This window comes from Pavona decussata, unplaced genomic scaffold (genome assembly GCF_977016875.1).
Source record: "Pavona decussata unplaced genomic scaffold, jaPavDecu1.1 SCAFFOLD_602, whole genome shotgun sequence".
Taxonomy (NCBI): Eukaryota; Metazoa; Cnidaria; class Anthozoa; order Scleractinia; family Agariciidae; genus Pavona; species Pavona decussata.
Window position 1 is genome coordinate 1,572,218 of NW_028145860.1, and position 15,283 is coordinate 1,587,500.

Sequence of the window (15,283 nt, forward strand, 5' to 3'; positions counted from 1 at the left end):
GTTAAGAACAACCATAATTTGTTTTAACAATTATTGTTGCTTGTTGACGTTACTTGATTTTTGCAGCCACAAGACTCCCTCAATGATGGCAACAACAATCAAGAATGTGACAGTCCTCCCACCAGTCAATCAATGGACATAGAGGATATCGCTGGCAAAGGTCCACAGTCAGCTGGTAGGCCTGTGGCCACTAAGAGAAAGCGTGTACAAATGACTATTGGAAACAGTTTGTCTAGGGATAACTCTACCCAGCAGAATGATGCACAGGTGTCACAGTTATCACAGACATGGAAGGAGGCGCTTGGGGAGCCACCAAAATGGGGACCAAACAAGGTATGATTCTTTAACTTAGACCTTTACTTTAGACCTTTACTACTGAGACTTAAAGGGGAACATGCAGATTAATTAAGCTTTCATTTGAATGATCAGAATGAAACACCTTTTACAATGCAATAAACAGAACCACAGGAAAGTACTGCTCATGTCAGTACATCTAGCTTTTATTTGTATAGTCACACTTTAGGATTTCATCCACAGACTCAAAGGTTAGAACCACCTTGAACAGCATAATAAACAGTACCACAGGAAAGGACTGCTTGGTAGCTTTCAATTGAATGGTCACACTTTAGGATTTCATCCACAGACTCAAAGGTTAGAACCACCTTGTACAGCATAATAAACAGCACCACAGGAAAGTACTGCTCAGTAGCTTTCAATTGAATGGTCACACTTTAGGATTTCATCCACAGACTCAAAGGTTAGAACCACCTTGAACAGCATAATAAACAGTACCACAGGAAAGGACTGCTTGGTAGCTTTCATTTGAATGGTCACACTTTAGAATTTCATCCCAGACTCAAAAGTTAGAATCACCTTGTACAGCATAACAAACAGCACCACAGGAAAGTACTGCTCAGTAGCTTTCATTTGAATGGTCACACTTTAGGATTTCATCCACAGACTCAAAAGTTAGAATCACCTTGTACAGCATAACAAACAGCACCACAGGAAAGTACTGCTTGGTAGCTTTCATTTGAATGGTCACACTTTAGGATTTCAGCTACAGACTCAAAAGTTAGAATCACCTTGTACAGCATAACAAACAGCACCACAGGAAAGTACTGCTCAGTAGCTTTCATTTGAATGGTCACACTTTAGGATTTCAGCTACAGACTCAAAAGTTAGAATCACCTTGTACAGCATAACAAACAGCACCACAGGAAAGTACTGCTTGGTAGCTTTCATTTGAATGGTCACACTTTAGGATTTCAGCTACAGACTCAAAAGTTAGAATCACCTTGTACAGCATAACAAACAGCACCACAGGAAAGTACTGCTCAGTAGCTTTCATTTGAATGGTCACACTTTAGGATTTCATCCACAGGCTCAAAAGTTAGAATCACCTTGTACAGCATAACAGCACCACAGGAAAGTACTGCTCAGTAGCTTTCATTTGAATGGTCACACTTTAGGATTTCAGCTACAGACTCAAAAGTTAGAACCACCTGGTTTAACATAATAAACATCACAACAGGAGGGTATCACTCCATAGCTTTCATTTGAATGGTTACACTTTCGATTTCAGCGACAGACTAAAAGTCTGAACCACCTTATACAATAAAATAAACAGCAACAAAAAAAGTACTGTTTGGTAGCTTTCAGTTGAATGATCACAGTATTGTGGGTTTTATATCTACAGAGTCAAAAGTTAGAAAACCACCTTATACATCATAATAAATAGGACCTAAGGAAAGTATTGCTCAAATAGTTATTCCTTTGAATAGTCACACATTTGGATTTGGACTGAAAAGTTAGAATCACCCTGTACAGTATAATAGCAATACTGCTTCCAAGGAAATCACGCAAACAAATCTTAATCTAATGATAGTTGTGAACCACCTTTTGACGCGATTGCACCAGACTCTTTCTTGGTGATAGCCTCATAACAGTAATTTATGGACATTTTGTTTGAAATCTAAGCCTATCTTTATCACATTAAATGTTCTTCTCTTACAGGAGGACAAAGAGAAATGGCTTGACTTTCAAAAAAGAAAGTGGGAATTTCAGGCCAAGCAGCGTACAGAAAGAAAGCGTTTACGAAAGGAGGCAGACACAATGGGAATGAGTACTTTGGCACCTGGGCGTGGCCCCTCAACAGCAATGTCAAATTTTATGAGACAGCAAGCCAGATCACTCATAGACACTCCTTGGCAGATCATTCAGGTAAATTCAACTGTTATCTTAACTTCCATTACAACACAGTGCTTTATTTTCAAGACGAAAATAAATTGTTAAATTTTAAAAATAAAATTGTCTTTTAATCCACTGCACCAATGTTCTCAGATATCCTTTTCTCTTCCTAAGAAATAATTAAGAATGTTCAAGATAACATTTAGACAACTCATTCTAATCAATCAACAGAGTTAATCATGTCAATGGAAACGAGGACTGCTGGTCAATCTCCCTCATTTATAGTCACTTGCAGATTCAGTAGTGAAGTGTAAAGCTAACTACTTGTTCAACTTTCTAAACCCTTTACAGTCAATCCACGTCACGCGTGATCAGTATTTTTGAAATTTGAACAGAGTTTTGAAATTTACATGTCTGTGAGTGAGTTTTGAACATCACCAATGAGATTTCAGAGTTCCCATAGAAATATCCCAAGTTTATTGATAGTATAAAGCCCTGAATTTTCTTTACATTACAGCATTAAGTATTTTAAGAATAACAATTGTTTCTCAAGGCAAGCATTTTGAATCTTTTTTTCAGTTAAAGCGTCTTTTTTGGAAAGATTTCCAGAGAAATGTTAAACATTCCTTTCAAATGCTGGACATTACAAAGAGGAATTCGAATGTTCATTTCATTCTCGAAAAAACTGGTCATGCGTGACATGGATTGACTGTAAGCCCCAATAGTGATCAGCATCTGATTTCTCCTTACCATATTCCCACTTGATCAAACATACAGGTTATGAGAATAAAGGAGATGATCACCAAAGTGTCTTGATATAAACAAATTCTCCCAATTATTAGTGTACCATACAAAATACTGAGAAACAGTGAAGAGGATATACATGGGGCTCAAAGGGTTAAAGTTTGCTATTACGTTATCTTCACATGCAAACTTAAATTTTTGCAAAATGGTGAAAAACACAAATTAGACTGTGAACACAGTAAAAATTGAGAATGATGTATTATTCAGTAAGTGGCACAGGCATATTGGGAAAAAAATCTGAGTGCTCCTATCAGGAGTCGAACCTAAGACCTTCCGATTACTATTTCGGATGCTCTACCACTGAGCTACAGGAGACTCGTGGGAGCTAAGGTCATTAAACTAGGTTCATGGGACAAACATCCTGCATGCTGCTGGGATTGGAATGTCATGAGTGGCATATGCACAATGGAATAAATGTGATGGAATATTTTATGCCTGGGGAATAAACGAGAATGATGTTTTATTCAGTAAGTGACACAGGCATACTGTATTTACTCGAATAAGCGCCGCGGCGCTTATTTAATTTTTCGTGTCTCCTGTGCGGCGCTTATTCGAGGGCGGCGCTTATTTGAGGGCGGCGCTTATTAAAAGGCTCATACCACAAAGCCAAAACATTTTGATTGTACAAGCAAACGCTGACAATCTCCTTACTGCAACAGTTACAGGGAAGAGAAAGAGGGAGGTTGGGCTTCTCTTACCGGCAAAGTTTACAGCCTTCACGCAAGAACTGAAGAACGCGAACATTTTGAAGAGAGAACTAAATGAAAGAGCATCAAGATATACTCACTTCGAACTGAAAACATCACTATTGATGAAAATAAATTCCCATTGTTGGCTTAGAACCGCATTGCAGCGATTACAGTGTATTTTTATCATCTTATGGAAATACTCAAATAATCGCCGCACCGGTGCTGCGGCGCTTATTCGAGGGCGGCGCTTATTAACCATTCCGCTCCATGTGCGGCGCTTAATCGAGGGCGGCGCTTGTTCGGGGGCGGCGCTTATTCGAGTAAATACGGTACTCAGAAAATAATCTGAGTGCTCCTATCAGGAGTCAGAACTAAGGCCTTCCAATTACTAGCTCTACCACTGAACTACAGGAGACTCGTGGGAGCTAAGGCCATTAAACTGTAAAGTTGTTTCCAATATGTTGACAAGCCACTTATAGATTGACAGGTTTGCCCTTTTGGTTAAGTGACAGGAGAGTTTTTTTGGTTCCGCTAAGCTTACCGGTATGTCTTTGTTTCAGCTGGCAGAGACTGATGATCCAGGCACATTTAAGGTGTGGGCTGCGGTGGGATCAGATCTCCATGCCCTGAAAGTCAATGTACCCAGGATTTTCTATGTGAATAGCCACACCCCAAAAGAAGGGGCTGGAACAAGTAAGGCCTCTATGTTTTCACTCTAGAGTTCTAGCAATGTATGTATTGATTTAATGTCAATAACTCGGGGAGTGCTTGCACAATCTCCCAAGCCAGAGGCTCACGATAAAGTGCTTGACAATAATCCAGATTGAATTGGAATTGGAAATGTTGGTGTTTGATGACATTGCCTCCAGGACTGAAATGTTCAACTAATTGTAACATTTTGAAAATTGGACATGGTGTCTGTAGACAAAGATGATTTACCCCTTGTCTTTGTTGGCAGATGTCTGACCATTTTTTGTTTCATGTCTGATCAAAGTAAAGCCCAGGAAATCATTTCCAGACATTATAGAAAGATTTAGAATTACATATACGGCAAAAGACAAACAACAGAGTTCACCATGTGACTATGTTTATTCTTCATTTGCTATCGCTGTTTTCAGTTTCTCAGTAATATGGAGACCAGAATTTGTTTTGAATTATTCTCATAGACCTATGTACTCATTTTACCAAGAAAATATAAATGGGAATCTCAAGTTTGCCGTTTGCCGTAAACGCAATTCTAAATCTGTATTATTGGCGTAGCCGTCACCACATTAATACTGATAGAGCATTCAGGAAAAACTGATTAAGCACCCCTATAAAATGTACAGGGTGTTTGCACTTAATGATTTGGTCTAGCTAGGACACTACACTGATTGCTGTTAGTGCTCAAAAGTTTAAGGTATGTTATACTTTAATAATACATGTGATAAGACTGTGTTTTATCTCTCAATTTCTGCACAGCATGGAGGAAAGTTTCCAGAACACTGCCACGCTCACACACAGTGCTCAATCTGTACGAGTATACAGTTCCAGAAAAAATATTCAGGGAGCATTCAAGGTGAGCAGGGCTTAATATTAGTACAATGCACACTGATGATGTGTTTGTTTAAGCTTACTATTTAGTAAAAAAAATCTTTCTTTTATTTTGTCTTTCTGTCTCTTCATAGTGAGCTGGCAACTGATCTGTCGTCCCCTGACATAGAAGGAATTTATGAGTCACAGGTGCAGAATTAATCTAATGACGTATATTAATACATTTGAGGCTTGTTTATTGTTTGTGTTATACCTCAGTTGGCTTTTAAAGTCATTTATTTTCAGATGTTGACCTTGATTTTTAACATAATTTTCATTTGACCTTGAAGCAACTCATCTAGTATTTCTAGAACAGTTCATTCCTGAGTTATCCCCAAATTTTGTTGGCTCCCCTAACTGTTTGAAGGTACCCATTTTATACATGTGAGTGAAGAGAGACAGTATGGAGAAAAGTTCCTTGTCTAAGGAATCACCACAACAACGCCAGGCTGAACCATTAACCTTTGGGTGATAAGTCTTAGATGGCCACTTGACTGTCATATCTCCACACTGCTTTAATGTATACTAATTGCCACCTTATTTAATTTAAAGGTTCCCTTGGCGATGAGAGCATTGATCAAGCTTGGCTGTGTTTGTAAAGTGAACAAGATCTTTGCAAGGCTTTTCAATGGCAAGGTCAGTGTTGGGTGTCTTTTATAAAAACATTGTTTGCAGGGCTATCAACAATCATTTGTTAAAGTACACCTCTTATCAATTTTTTTCTAAGAACAAATTGATTTACAACAGGCATCAGTTTTTCAAAGAGTGAAAAACGTTATCCAGTGGATAACTCAGGTCTTGACAATCTGCGAGCCAGCGAGCCATGCGAGGCAGACGTGCGAGGCACTCAGGTTAGCCTAGAAAGCACTCCGGTTAGCCTAAATAGCACTCAGGTTAGCTTAAATAGCTCCCCAGTTAGCTTAATGATTAGCATTTATGTTGGGGGTTGTTCATGCCTCGCATGCCTCGCATGTTTTGTTCATGCCTCGCACGTCTGCCTCGCATGTTTTGTTCATGCCTCGCACGTCTGCCTCGCATGTTTTGTTCATGCCTCGCACATCTGCCTCGCATGCCTCGCTGGCTCACATACTGTCCACACTCGGATAACTCACTACTGATCCAGCAGATAAAATGTATTAGTCGGAATGTATTTTATCCGCTGGATAGTACTTGTTACACTGGATAACGTTATCCGCTCTTTGAACAATCAGGACTTCAAGATCAGCTGCCTGCAGCAACAAGTTCCCATCAAGAGTGCTGCCCCATAACAGGGGCTCAAGGTTGTTTTAGTTCTTGACAGCAACCTTTGGATTTAAAGAAAAAATAAAACTATTGTGCTCTTTTTTCTGCTGTGACTTGAATAATTATTTTGAATTGTCTCTATCGTAGGATTTGGACACGTTTGAGTTGGATCAACTTGACTTCAAGACTCTGGCTGAGTGTTCCTACTTGGAAAATGCCAATGTGAAGAAGATGTATCTCTACCATAGTTCCTCGTAAGATTGATATTATTATTTCATTGCCATTTTCATGTATTCTCTACCCTAGCAGGCATTTTCCTGCTTTTTCATTGCTCTTTGTCAATTTGTTGCTTAATTGTTTCTTTCTTTTTTGTTTTTCTAGTGATAATCGTGTTGTACTTGCCATCTTTGTTCCTGCTTCTCAGAAGGTAAAGTTTAGCTGATAGCCAAGCAGTCTTCTGAAAAGATCACAGTGCTTTCTCATTGAATTATGCTCCACCTGGAAGTTAAAAAAATTGTAACATCATTGAATTCAAGCAGTGATGTTTATATTATAGATACAAAATTGAATGCTTAGTGTAATAGTTTAATTATTCATACTGGTTTTCACACCTCTAAAATAAAATTTTGTTGTGTTTCTGGGAGTCCAAAAGAGAGCAGTAGATACATGTACTATGAAACATGTTGAAATTAAAGAGTGATTTGTTTTTTCTCAAAATCGGATTATCTGTGAGTGTTGTAGTCATCATAGGTTAATTGATTAATTTGCCAAGAGTTTTAAAATAAATGTATTTCTTTGATGTAAAGCAATATTAAAAAAGTCACCAAAAAATTAATAACAATAATAATAATAATAATAATAATAATAATAATAATAATAATAATAATAATAATAATAATAATGCCATTAGTTTCATTACTCGTTGACAGGAATAATTTTATTGTTTTTAACCCTTGTGTGATTTCAGGCCTCTGTGTTTGTCATTGATGCTGTGAGGAATAACCAGATGCCCAATCTGTCATCTCTTTACCAAGCTGAAAGAACTGCAAGGTATAGCCCCTACGCAAAAATGGCTGCCATTTTAATATTCTTTTGTCTGCATTCAAATTAGCCTCACTAGCCTTGTTCAGGATAAAACATTCTTCAGGGGCACCCAACGGATTGTTTCCGTAAGTTATCTGTACGAAAGGCCCTTAATCCCCTACAATTTTCTTAAGGGAATTTTCACCTCGAAATTTCGTGATATGGGAAATTTAAGACCTAGTGTTTTTGGATTGATAAAAATGTTGTTTCGGATGCCGAAAAAAGGTCAGCTAAGGTTTTCGGAAAATGGGCAAAAATGCCCTTAGCTAGTAATAGAATGACCGAACAGATAAAAATATTATAGCGTGGCCTGAAATGAACCCACAGAGCTTTAAAGGTACTCCGGATAGCCTTAAATAGCGTTTCAAAGGATCTGAGAGAAAACTGTCGTTGGGTGCCCCTGATTCTTTTGATTTTTGAACTCAAGAACGAGGTTAGTGAGGCTAATTTGAATGCAAACAAAAGAAAATTAAAATGTCACCATTTTTGCACAGGATCTATAGAAGTTAAGAAACAACTCAGTAACGGTGTGTATTCTAAAAACTTCTTTTCATGATCACCAAGGGTATGTATTACCCCTTGTGGGCATGGCCCCCATTGCCACTGAGGACTCATTTTTTAAGCTCACCAGGGTGACCCATACTCATTGTTCACCAAGTCAAGGTAGTTGATATATAACATTTTTTGTAGGATTGAAAGAGAAGGAGAGGATGGCTTTCTTACTCCAGAGAGTCTGACATTTGATGTGCGAGTTGATACTGACCCTAGACAGGTACACACTTAACGTGCACAATTTTGAAATCATTAATAAATAGATGCTGTAAAATCTATATGGTTTTCAAATTATGTGTAACCAAATATGTCTCTTTGTAGGCCTACAGGGCAATTCAGAGATTCCTGCAGAATTACAAAGATGAGAAGCGGGGACCAACAATGATCCTGGTGCAATCTCCTTGGGGTAACTGTTTGCCATTACTGGTAACCCTTTTAATCTCATGCATGCTTAAATTCAAAATTGGAAACACCCCAACAATCGAGGATGATGTATTACTCAGTAATGACACAGACAACTTGGAAAAAAGAAATTCTGAGTGCTCCTATCAGGAGTCGAAGCTAAGACCTTCAGATTACTAGTTTGGATGCTCTACCACTGAGCTACAGGAGGCTCGTGGGAGCTAAGGCCATTAAACTAGGTTCATGGGACAAGCATCCTGCATACTGCTAGGATTGGCAACAATCATCAACAATCATTTTGAGAACTAATGTAAAACAACCACATAACTGCTTACTAAATGTCATTTGAATCGTTGCACTTTAGAATTTTATCCACAAAAAGAGAGTTCTATGAAGAACCACATCTCATGATTTATAGGCTGATTCTTTCTATTTCCATTCTAGATTTTAGTTTTGTAATTCCATTTTTAATTATTGCTTCATTTTTTTTTGTAGATCTAAACCATTTGACATCATCTATTCCTGGTCTTAAAGAGTTTCCTCTTATCTGTCTTCCATACAGTGACAGGTAGGGACTTGAATATTTATTATTGTTGTTGTTGTTGTTTTTTTTTTCTTTGCCATGTTTCCTGCATCCGCGGACCCCTTAGCATCCCCCGGTGGTCTTGTTTGTTTCATGTGCAAGGACTTCTGGGTGAATGAAAACCACATCTTTGTTTATTTTGCAGTACTGCTCAGCACAATGTCCTTAACTGGCAGCGGCATGCTGCCCGAAGAATGATCCTTCATTACCTTGAAGTGGACATGTTTTACCGGGTTGGTACGATAATCGTACAGCATGACGAGCCATTTTCTGAGACTGTTGTCCATAGCCTCTTTCAAAGAGGAAAAGCCTGTTTATTTGAATGACTATGTTTGAATAGGAGCCTCAAGAAGTACACAATTTGTAATACTTGCAGTCCATGCAGAGATGGATAGTTGGAGAGTTTAGTACCCACTCATTAACAGTTTCCTTGGGCTGTGAATAAAATTACAAAGTACGGTTGTTGTAAGTTATCACTTAAGATAACATAAAACAAGTGAAGCAGTAATCAAATACTAATAATTTAGTCATCATGCTTTGGCATGGATGTCAGACAGTTTGGCAACGAGTCCATAGAATGATTTTTGAAGTTGGGCATGTTTTACCCAGTGGCTTAGTTTTTGTTACAGAGGAGGGTGATAAATTTTATTGATAGCACCCAGAAATTCTAGAGAACACAGTCCAATAACATTTTATTTAATAATTCTTGTACTAACAACAAGGAAGTGGCTGACTTTGCTTGGCAAAGTAGCCAGCACTTATCAAAAGGGCTGTGATGATAATGAATACATTTTGATTTTCCCAACAGACACAGCTTGAATTAGCACAATACTTTCATGTTCCAGTGGGGAATGTTCAATCAGACCCCACGCTGTTTGCCGCCGATCTTTTCTTTGCTCGTCACCTGCAGAAACACAATCATTTGCTGTGGATGTCGCCAACTGATAGACCTGATCTAGGCGGCAAGGAGGATGATGATAACAGGTCTGTTGAATGGAGCTTGAAACCAAGATTCTACTTTACATTTTCGTCAACATTCTTTGGGAGAATTCACATAAGACAAGAAATCTGTTAGATGAATAAATAATTTATTGTCACTGGAGCTTAACCCTTTTATTGCCACAGGAAAGTAGTGTTCAGTAGCTTTCAGTTGAACAGTCTCACTTTAGGGCGTCACCCACGGACTCAAAAGTTAGAACCACCTTGTACAGCATAATAAACAGCACCAGAGGAAAGTACTGCTCAGTAGCTTTCATTTGAATGATCACACTTTAGGATTTCACCCACAGACTCAAAAGTTAGAACCACCTTGTACAGCATAATAAACAGCACCAGAGGAAAGTACTGCTCAGTAGCTTTCATTTGAATGATCACACTTTGGGATTTCACCCACAGTCTCAAAAGTTAGAATCACCTTGTACAGCATAATAAACATTACCAGAGGAAAGTACTGCTCACTAGCTTTCATTTGAATGATCACACTTTAGGATTTCATCCACAGACTCAAAAGTTAGAGCCACCTTTTACAGCCAAAAAACAACTGGCTGTGTCACAGGAAAGCACTTACAGTTCAACAACTTTCATCTGAATGGTCACATTTTAGCCCTTTGCATACAGACTCAAAAGTTAGAACCACCTTGTATAGCAAGACAATCACAGCCTCATTTGAATGTCACACTATCATCCACAGACTCAATAGTTAGGACTGCACTACATAACATGACTCAAGGTTTAAAGAGCCTTGATGATCAAACAAATTCTCCCAACTAATATCATAAGAAATGTGTGACAACAGTGAGGAGAATTTGCATTTTGATGCTGGGGCTTAAAGAGTTAAGACAGTTTCTATGGTTAGAGTTGAGTGTTAAGATTGTTCTTATGTCTATTTGACATTAAAACCAACAGACTCAGTATAGCAACAGAAGAAGGAGGCAATATTGAAGTCAACAATCCAGGCTGCTACCCTACTGTTTGTGTGGAGCTCTCAATTGACTGTTTTGCTGTCAACACTGTACTACAGGTACTGTTGAAACATTTGGTGATCAATCAATTTTTTTTACATTCTTAAAGAATTTTAAAATGACTCAGACTTACATCGATCAACTTAGTAATTTTAATTGCAAAGCGAGCAGCTGTTGGAAAATTGCAATTTGCACGGCTTCAAAGAACAAAAAATTACTGAGGATTCAAAGGTAACACATTCAGATATTTTTTAAAGTTATTCTATTTTTTTCTCTTGTTGTTAGTCTGCTCACATCAATGATTTTGAGGGAGGATCTGTAGCAGGTGTCAGTTTCGACAGCTTGCCACAGGTGAGAACAGTGTTAAGTGTGAATGTGTTAATCCTCTCTATGACAATAGTTTATATTCATCAAGTGGAAAATGATTTGAATTTTCTTTCTACAGGCTCTTAGTGTGAAATATCTTGCAACCTTTAGCTTTTGTTGTGTCGCTACTGGGCTCTCCTTCATGTGACTTTCAGGCTCTTTATGTGTGTGGTGTGATTAAAAGGCTCCTCTTCTTCATATTATGCATTGTGTGACTTTTAGGCTCTTTTTCTTATGTGTTGTGTGTCTATTGGTTTCCCCTTCACATGTGTTGTGTGACTCTCAGGTTCTTCATACGTGCTGTGTGACTTTAAGGATTTAGTACTACAACAGCTCTTCTTCACATCTGTTGTGTGACTAAAGGATCTTCTTCACATGTGTTGTGTGACTTAAAACTCGATCTTCTTCATTATTTTGTGTTGTGTGACTTTTAGGCATCTTTGGAAGAGTTGGTCCAGGGAGGGCCAAGTGCTGCTTCTGGTCTGACAACTTATGACGAAGCTGCTCTTTGCTCCAGCGCTTTTAGGTAATAAATATGGAAAATATGTTTGTAAGTTTGTTTTTTATATATATTGCGCAAGTGCATTTAATCCTTTATAGAGTATCCAGTGACACAGTTTAATTGACTAAGGATTTCCTTTCACCACAGAATTCTCAAGGGTATGGTTCACAGCTGGCTACATGAAGTTTCCACCTATGGTAATCTTTATGCTGATGCACAGTTGATGCACTTTTACAGGTATACAGATTTGGGTCCATTGGTGTTTCTTTTGCATTACACCAGAAAACAGCCACACCCCTGCAGCAGAGGAGTTTTTTTAATTTGGACTCTCCTTTCCCTCTAGAAATCTCAATTTCTCTCGATACTTTCCTTTAAAAACTTATTTAGATCTCCATGTTACTCAGAATTTCAGTGCAAGAAGGGGGGGGGGGGGGGTATTTCTTGGAACGGCAAATTCAAGCATATTTGACCCAATCCAAATTTATTTGTACTTCACTTCACATTGGACCGGCCCCATATGCAAAGCTTTTTTGAACAAATTATTAATAAGAGCTATAAAATTACATTAAATGAGTCATCAATGTGAAACATGTTTTGTATACAGATGGTTGTCATCTCCAACAGCCCTTCTGTATGATCCAGCACTTTCTAGAATGGTGCAGAGAATGATGAAGAAGCTCTATATGCAGGTATGCTTCTTCCTTTCAAAGGCTAAAGGTAATGTCACATTATTTTTGGCCACACACAGACAGTTTTTGTCAGGTTTGTATATTATTTGGCTTATTGTAATGTTTTTCCTATTCAGCTTGTGGCCGAATTCAAGCGTCTTGGTTCCACTATTGTGTTTGCAAGCCTCAGCAAAATCATTATTTGTACTAAAAAGAGAAGGTAATTAAAAATAAAATACATTTTCTGTTCAAATATTATATGCTTTTTGAATAGTTTATTTACGATAATGCAATATTATGTTACCTAAAAATGCCTTATTGTCACTTTTCTTTTTCAGTGTTTCAGATGCCAAAGCATATGTCGATTTCATCCTTAACAGCATCCGCAAGAAGGATCTGTTCCACAGCATCGAGATCAAGCCTGAATCATGCTGGGAATATCTCATGTGGATGGACCAGGTGAAATATGCTACAAACTTCATATATTTTTATCCACTGTCTTTGCAACACTGGCTTGTGCTGAAGCTGAAGATGATTATGATCGGTGGTGATGCTGACAGTGACTCTGTTGATGGTGGTGGTGATGTAACATGCAGTTGCAGAGAATATCCATGCACACTTTATGGAAGGACACTGGAAATTCCAAGGGGGAGGGGGTCTCAGAAGCCAATTTTTGTTTAAGCTTAACTGGAATTTCCAGGGTGGTAGAGGTGGGAGAAGGTCAAAGAAAACACTTTCTGTGGAGGAGGTATGGATACATGTGTCTTCTATCATCATCATCATCATCATCATCATCATCATTACCATGATGGTGGTGGTGATATGGTAATGATGATGATGATGATGATGATGATGACTTATGATAATGGTGGTAGTGATGATGATGATGGTGGTGGTGGTGATGATTTGATTATCCTCATCATTACCAGTTGTTCTTTTCGTCAAAGTTATTACTTTTCAACTTCTGCTCTAGGCAAACCATGGTGGTGTGAGAGGCAAGCTTCCTAAAGATGTTGATGAGGAGGAGGCAGTAGAAGGAACAGCCAACCTAGAAGACAGTAGTGATGAGCTGATAGCTACACCTGATGATGAGGTAACAATATAATTGCTGGTAAAGCACTCTCAGCATCTGGTCCTATTGTTGTATTGATTCTTGTAGACTGACACATTAAGTTTCATTATGAGACATCTACGATCATGGACAAAACGTGTTAAGAAAACTGCGAATTTTGCACAAATATTTCAATATACCTTAAAGAAAACGCTCCCAGGAAAGTAACAAACCTTCACTCTCCCCTCCCCTAACTCAGTGTTGCTTTGAAGGCCGGACAATGACCCTGCCTTTTTTCAGCAGTAGAGCAGCATTGATGAGGGGGGGCAGTGTTGATGAAGAGGTCGACTAACAGTTTCTTAATAGTTTTGTCCATGATAATGTAGTATCAACAATGCTCTGAATTACTTTTCATCTCAAGCAGCTCCCTTGCTTTATTGGTGACCCTTTTGACTACCAAGCTTGTGTATTGTGTAATTGTGGTTCTAACTTTTGATTTTGTGGATCAAATCCCAAAGTGTGACCATTCAAATGGATTTTATTGAGACACCTACTGCTCAGAAAGCCACATGCTTTGACTGGGTGTGATATTTACAGTACTACAGACTGAAACCTGTGTTTATCCGAAGGTGGATAATGTGTTTATGTGAAGGTAAATTGTGTATGGTCTTAATTAATTCTGACGTTACTGCTTTGCATGCTGTTCATTGTGGTACGATTTTAAAGAATTGGTTCACGTAGTAACTTTCTGATCTGTGTTTTGGTTTGCCAGCCAAATGTGGAAATGAATTGGAACATGAAGAAGTACCTTCCAACTGCTGCATCCTGTCAAAACTATTTTCAGGTATTTCATGGTAGTAATAAGAATTAAAATGTACACTAAACATTTTTGTAGATCACCTGTTGGGGAGGTTAATGAATTTATTGCTAGTTGAAAGGTGTCTGGTAATAGTATAATACAGGCTGCACAGTCTTTAATAACTTGAACTCTGAAATGAGAATTCACAATTTTGTCCAGAATATGGTGGGTTGGTGAGATTCTCTGTAAGAAAAGGGGGTCGGGCGGCACTAATATTATAAGCCTCATGGTTTCCGCCTTAAATAGGTCCTCTTGTAGCTTCCTGTATCTTTTAATTTCTATTTTGTTCAATTGTGTAGAATTATCAGTTATCTAGATCCATATTAATTGCTCAAGTGTACTTTATTGTGGTTGTTACTGCTTTTTGTCTTGTAGATTGTCATCGCCAGTCACATTCATGCAATGTACAGCCATTCCTTAGAGGAAAGACGGCGCATTGAACCCGGTAATACTCCAATCAAGAAGAGAACAAGCTCCCAGTCACAGGTACAGCATTTTACAGAGTACTGAGATTATGAACAACTAGTTGTCAACTAATCAAATTATGATGAAAGAAAGAGTGAATAAGTGAATGAATTTTTGAGTAAGTGCATGAATGACTAACTTAAATCAACAAGTTTGATCTAGAGATCATGCAAGGCTCTACCTATTGTTAAAGTGAAATATTCCAAATGCCTTAGAAGAGGAGATGGTGAAGACCCATGACCTGAACATTCTGGTTTATTCTGATGTCATGAACATGTTATGTCACATAAAAAT

At 38.2% G+C, this 15,283-nt stretch overlaps 1 protein-coding gene across 2 annotated transcripts in view; it reads left to right on the forward strand.

Moving 5' to 3' along the window:
* The window catches only part of LOC146449297 (DNA polymerase epsilon catalytic subunit A-like), a 44,439-nt gene that overhangs the window by 22,996 nt on the left and 6,160 nt on the right, over positions 1-15,283 (forward strand). Inside the window, exons 34-57 of one of the 2 annotated variants that reach the window (XM_085101109.1) lie at positions 67-333; positions 2,017-2,223; positions 4,244-4,376; positions 5,145-5,241; positions 5,351-5,405; positions 5,808-5,891; positions 6,645-6,751; positions 6,879-6,924; positions 7,465-7,547; positions 8,271-8,352; positions 8,454-8,538; positions 9,030-9,102; positions 9,263-9,350; positions 9,926-10,101; positions 11,023-11,137; positions 11,364-11,429; positions 11,879-11,970; positions 12,094-12,183; positions 12,551-12,635; positions 12,752-12,834; positions 12,953-13,073; positions 13,588-13,707; positions 14,438-14,509; positions 14,900-15,010. In XM_085101109.1, the coding sequence (XP_084957235.1) occupies positions 67-333; positions 2,017-2,223; positions 4,244-4,376; positions 5,145-5,241; positions 5,351-5,405; positions 5,808-5,891; positions 6,645-6,751; positions 6,879-6,924; positions 7,465-7,547; positions 8,271-8,352; positions 8,454-8,538; positions 9,030-9,102; positions 9,263-9,350; positions 9,926-10,101; positions 11,023-11,137; positions 11,364-11,429; positions 11,879-11,970; positions 12,094-12,183; positions 12,551-12,635; positions 12,752-12,834; positions 12,953-13,073; positions 13,588-13,707; positions 14,438-14,509; positions 14,900-15,010 (2,538 nt within the window). Of the gene's footprint in view, positions 1-66; positions 334-2,016; positions 2,224-4,243; positions 4,377-5,144; positions 5,242-5,350; positions 5,406-5,807; positions 5,892-6,644; positions 6,752-6,878; positions 6,925-7,464; positions 7,548-8,270; positions 8,353-8,453; positions 8,539-9,029; positions 9,103-9,262; positions 9,351-9,925; positions 10,102-11,022; positions 11,138-11,363; positions 11,430-11,878; positions 11,971-12,093; positions 12,184-12,550; positions 12,636-12,751; positions 12,835-12,952; positions 13,074-13,587; positions 13,708-14,435; positions 14,510-14,899; positions 15,011-15,283 lie in introns of both variants that reach the window. The other variant, XM_085101110.1, reaches the window with a different exon arrangement.